Source organism: Drosophila obscura, unplaced genomic scaffold, assembly GCF_018151105.1.
Source record: "Drosophila obscura isolate BZ-5 IFL unplaced genomic scaffold, ASM1815110v1 contig_193, whole genome shotgun sequence".
NCBI lineage: Eukaryota > Metazoa > Arthropoda > Insecta > Diptera > Drosophilidae > Drosophila > Drosophila obscura.
This window is the reverse complement of record NW_024542782.1, coordinates 744,995-750,994: the sequence shown is the minus strand read 5'-3', so window position 1 is coordinate 750,994 and position 6,000 is coordinate 744,995. Positions and strand designations below refer to the sequence as shown.

The 6,000-nt window shown below is 36.4% G+C and overlaps 1 protein-coding gene across 1 annotated transcript in view; it reads left to right on the top strand.

Moving 5' to 3' along the window:
* Nucleotides 1-2,280: 2,280 nt before the first annotated feature.
* LOC111077529 overlaps nt 2,281-6,000 on the top strand; it is a 76,091-nt gene continuing 72,371 nt past the window's right edge. The window contains exons 1-2 of the mRNA XM_022371839.2: nt 2,281-2,299; nt 2,438-2,579. Coding sequence (XP_022227531.1) covers nt 2,467-2,579 — 113 coding nt within the window. The 5' untranslated portion in view covers nt 2,281-2,299; nt 2,438-2,466. The remainder of the gene's footprint in view (nt 2,300-2,437; nt 2,580-6,000) is intronic.

Genomic DNA, 6,000 nt, shown 5'->3' with positions numbered 1-6,000 from the left:
TGTGTGCAACGCAGAGAAGGAAACGTTTGAGACCCCATAAAGTATATATATTCTTGATCAGCATCAATAGCCGAGTCGATATAGCCATGTCCGTCTATCCGTCTGTCCGTCCGTCCGTCTCGATGAGCGCCTAGATCTCAGAGATTATAAGAGCTAGAGAAACCAAATTTGATTTCCAGACTCATGTGATATCACACTGCTACAAGTGTATTTCAAAACTTCGCCCCGCCGCCTTCCGCCCCACAAAAGACGAAAATCTGTGGCAGGCACATTTTTAAAGATACGATAAAACTTAAAACGCAGTATCGTAGAGAATGCTCATATCTACCAGACTGCCGAATCTGAATCAGATCAGGTCATAATCATAGCCAGAATGAAGAAATTAATTTTCAGTTGCTTCCCCTGCCCACTCCTTCCATAGACAGCGCAACTCATTTTCCTTCTCGCTCGCACACTCTGCCGCGTTCAGTGCGCGGGCAACCCCTAGCGGAGAAGATGTAGAATATGAATGGAACATGTACAATCTACATGTTAGATAAAGAATAGACATTGTATATGTAGATGTAGATATCAGATGTAGCAAAAAAATGTTAAATGTAAATTTTTTTTTTTTTTCTAAAATTCTACAAAATCATAAGCTCAAAAATTTATATACTGACTGTGTACGGGTACAAGTAGAGTCGCGTCCCCAGAAGCGACACACACGTTCCTTCTCGTTTATCAGTGTGTTTTGTTACATAATCTAATAAATTGTGTTCAAATGAAAAATTCTAGTTGCGTCGAAAAAATCATGCAAGATTATTAGGTATATTAGGTAGAACTGCGCATAGGTCGTAAATTACACTACTCGACAAAATCTACATTTCTGGTCAAGGACCCAAACCGACTTTTTCTGATAGATATAGGACTTTACAATTTTTTTAAGAATTATGTTTTTTATCTGTGGCAAAACTTTTTTTAAACCATTTTTGAAGTCTGGAATTTTTTTCAAAGCTTGTACCTGGAAGGTTGCGGACCCAACCCAAAGCAAACGAAAAAGGGTACCTGATCGCGTTCCCTTGGTATGAAATGTTGTTGACAGTTACTTTTTTCGTTATACCCAATCTGAGGTAGTATACCTGTTCAAGTCAAATGTTTTCTTTATATTCTCACAAGTGCAGGTTCACACAAATTAGATCTTGTCGCGTCTACATAATAATATTTCAATAAAGCCAAAGTAGAAATACCTGGTCTGATATATATATCAGACCATACAACAATCAGTCATTTTTACAAACAAATATACAATACTATACAAACTTTTTTTGTTGTATGTTGCTACAAGTTTTTAAACATAATTGATACATTTGGTTTGTTAATGCTTGTTAACATTTTTTAAAATAATTTAAGTTTTCTGGCTGTCTTCCTTTTTCATCATTCCAAACACCTTGATAACGTTATTCCATAGATTTTAATTGTTGCTGCAATCTCAATATCTCTTTGTCGGATAAAAGTCCAAATGCAGGAAATGGACTTTTAGTGACATATTTGCCCCGATATTTTTATATTTCTTAATTAGCTCTTGGACGATATTAACATAATCATCAGACTTGCTGTTTCCAAGAAAGTTTGTTACTACCATTCAGAAGGAGTTCCAAGCTGCTTTTTCATTCTTAGATAAAATATTTTTAAATCCATGGTCCTTCAGTAGTTTTCGAATTTGGGGCCATCAAATACGCCTTCTTTAACTTTTGACAGCGACAGCCGTGGAAAAACAGTTTTTAGGTGGCTCATCGATTCGCCTTCCTTATCCAGTGCTTTAAAAAATGTTTCATTAGTCCCAGCTTAATGTGTAATGATGGTAAAATAACGTCTTTCAATTTCATGAGAGCTGCATTCTGTACGTTTTAATTTTCCAAAGTATGTTAGTCCCGTTTTGGCCAGAGTTTTCTCGAGTAATGCTGTTCTCTAGCTCTACTATCCCATAAACACAGGAAGCAGTTGGCAGCTGGGCCCGCAACCTTTCAAAAGGTATTTTTAGTTAATTTTTTCCATTTTTTAGGTTTGGTTAACGAATTTTAGCATCAAAGGTTTTCCATAGACTTTAATGAGCAATACCTTAAACGACGCTTATTTAATACAAATATAAAAAAAAATAAAAGACGCAGGATATAATTTTTTCCCGACTTTTCCTGAGCTTTTAAAGTCAGTTAAGAAAAAGTTTGTTTTGTTCCTTGAGACAAAATCGTGTCGACTAGTGTTATTTTTTATTTTCATATTTCCAACCATATCCTTTTAATAACGATTTTAGTGTTTTTGGGTAAATAGTGCTCTGATTAGTTGTCAGTGTGTTTTGTGTCATAATCTCGATTTAATATCTTTCTTTGTGTTTATTACGCTTGTGTGGGAATTTTTATAATTTCTAATTGTACTACAATGAAAATTGCCATGAACACAGGAGGTCCCAGTTGCACCGTCGAACAAATAATGGAACATTCATGTGGCATAGTAGATGAGAAAGAACCGTCCAACAAGTCGAAGAAGATATCGAAAATGTGCGTGATGGCATATCGCACATGCGTGAATCTCAATCACAAGAGGTACGAAATGAACAAAAAAAATTGGATCGGTGACGTCGGGCGTCGCTACAATTGACAATATCAGAGAAATTGACCGACAACGCCAACAAGAACATAGAGCATTTACATACGCTTCGTTCCTTCGTCTCGTATTCGAATACGAGCCAGATATTGAATATTCCGCACATCAGAAAGTGTTAATTGGTGAAGCCTAGTACTCAGGCGCGCTAAATTTTCCGTCGACCGAAATCAGGGATGATATTCGTATGAAAACCGATAAGAAATCATCCCTGTTTTTTGGTCGACCGAAAATTTCGTAGCAGGCGTTTCGCAGATCGGTACTCAGTTCCGAGAAAAAGCCATTCGATACATACTAGAAAAGCAACCGATGGTATTTTCCCATCTCGATCGGAACATTGAAAATTTTCATCTTCCGTCGTCTAATGACACGACAAAAATAACACACCACACACAACACAATCACATTAAATATGGAAGGAAACAAGTGCAAGCCAGCTAAAAAAGTGCAATAATGAAGATAAATTAAATTTAATTAGGGAGTCGAATGAATACCGATTATATGGACATTATTATTTATTAATTTTACTCATTTTAATCTTTAAAAAGAAGATTAAAACCATGTTGATTGCAATATCTTTCCTGCAGGATCGGATTTATTCAATAGTGCCGTGTGCATTATCGCCCTCCAGCTCCACAGCGCCCACAAATAAGATATTTCTGCTTACTTTAGCAAAACATTTGAAATTCAAACAGATTTCTGTTTGTAAACAAACACTAAACAGTGTAACCGTAGAGCATACATTTTGCCACCTTAGGTCACACTAGGCACCGTGCGGAATATATAGCACTTTCGGTCGACTGAAAATTTAGCGCGTCTGAGTACTAGGCTTGAAAAAAAAACGTTCCCATTGTCAAATATAGACATGAGTCAAATGGTATGTGTTGCGCATCAGGAAAAGTGCAAACCTCAAACTATTACACCACCGGAACCATTGAACAGCTTGCTCATCGGCACGGATCCTGATTTAAACATCTTCGTCAAGTACATTCGAAAATTCAATTCCTGCTTTCAAATGACAACCTTCGGAGCAACGGAAATAGTCAAGAATACTGCGGAAAATGGTCAACAATACAATTCCACATTTAAAATTAAAGGACAAGTGTACCACAAAGTAGGCTCATTGCTTCCAATCCCAAACGAAGCACATTAGTTTTTACAAATATAGTTCATGGGTGGTGAGGACGAAAGTCGCTCACTCGCCAATAGCGTAGATGCACTTTGCAGTTACCATAACCTCAGTTCGGCAATATCCACGCGAATAGTTGGAAAACTGGACGAATTACTTAATCAGCACAAGGAATTATTTTTGAAATTATTCATCAAACAAAAATTGAAGTCTTTAACGAGATTCATTATTCATGTATACAGTTGATGGGCAAAAACGTCTCACCAATGAGACGAGCACAAACGTCGATGGATATCCAATATATTAAAGAAGAAATATTGATAGCTACACACGCACACGGTTTATATTCGACACAGCTGCAAAGGCGGTCTCTCTCGGCTCAAACCGGAGAAAGCCGAGTGCCCTCGCGAAGCTATCGGCTCCCGACCGAAGGCCTGGGAGCCAATCGTCCAAAAATTTTATGCAGGCAGTTTTTAGTCGATTTGACGCCTCTATGTGTTGTTTGCTTAGTGGTATTACCAAATTCTCCTCTCCTGAGCAAAAAATTCAATGCTCACGTTAATGTTGAGTTCTGCAGTTCAGTGAAATCTATCAAATACATTTTCAAGTATGTGAATAAAAGCAGCGATATGGCATCAAATTCAAAATGCTGATGTGCTTCTCGATTAAATGAAAATAATACAAGATTATTTTGTTTATGAATATGAATGAAATGATACAAATACAAAGCAAAAATAACTTTTTAATAAAGATCTATTAAATGACATAGAAGACTTGGGGGTTGGCGGACGAGCGAAGCAATTGGAGCGAGCAGGGGGCTTGCCCCTAGTATGTATATATTTGTTTTTTATTACTATGAATTGTCAATTTTCCAGCTATTAGAAAAACAATAAGCGGCAGTTTGACCTGGTCTGCTAAAATGGGGAATATTTTGAACCAGATTCGATAGATCTAATAAATATGGTCATTTTCTATTGTACTGCGTATTCTGTTTTCCCGTTTGTTTAAAATTGTGGATGCCACTTATTTTCGTCCTCTGGGCAGAAGGGAATGTGGCAAAATTTGGAAATACAATTTTAACAATGTGATATCATAGAAGACTAAGTTCAAAATTTGGTTGCTCTAGCTCTTATAGCTTCTGAGAACTAGGCGCTCATCGGGAGGGACGAACGGACGGACGGACAGACAGACATGGTTATATTGACTCGGCTATTGATGCTGATCAAGAATATATATACTTTATGCGGTCGGAAAAGTTTCCTTCTCTGCGTTACACACATCGACTTTTACTACAAATCTTACATGCCCCTTTACTTTTCGAGTATGGGTATAAAAATGGTGTTGAGTAGTGTAACCTTAAATAAATTGACAGATAGGAGGTGCAGGAAAAAAATACTATGATATAAAGAATAAGTAACCTGAAAATTGGTCCCTTGGGAGTAATTTGTAAAAGCTTTTATGTACATATTAGGAAAAAATATCACGTCCCTTTTGTTGGGAGACGCAACCCTCGTAAAGGGGCGTTTACAATGCAATAAATTACAAAATTACCCGTCTCTGAATCTCGAAACGATTTTCAATCTGAAAAGTAAACATTTACGAATGTACATACATATAGGCAATCAAATGTGCATATGTATGCTGTGTAATTTAAATGGTTACTACTTCGTCGTGCTGATATCAACCCTTATTAAACATAAAGTTTATTTCTCCATTTAAGGCCAGCCAACCTGGTTTTTATTTTTGTGAGCATAAGGTTTTCCATACTTTATGAGCTATGTACATATGTATGAATAATAGGGTTGCGACCATACAACTTGGCGAAAAAAATATGTCGAAATTTAAGGTCTCGGAATCTTAAATTGTAAAATGAAATAAAATGAAAGGTTTTAGCCCTATAGGAATACGTTTAGGGGTGCCGAATTGAGTCCAACGTTGAAATATACGATATTTTGACAAAGGCCTCTGTTACTAGTTGCTAAAACTGTAAAAATGTTAGAAAACTTAAACTTTTATTCGCTATATCTTCAGGTATATCTATTCTATCACCACGAATTAAAAATGCTGTGAAAAGCGGTACAATTTTCTTGTCAATGTTTTTTTTTATTTTTGTTGGTATATGAGCTTCAGATTTTGAGTAAAAATTATGAAAGTGCCCAAAACAAAAAATTGACAAGAAAATTTTACCACCTTTCACAGCATATTTAATGAGTGGTGATAGAAGGGATATACCT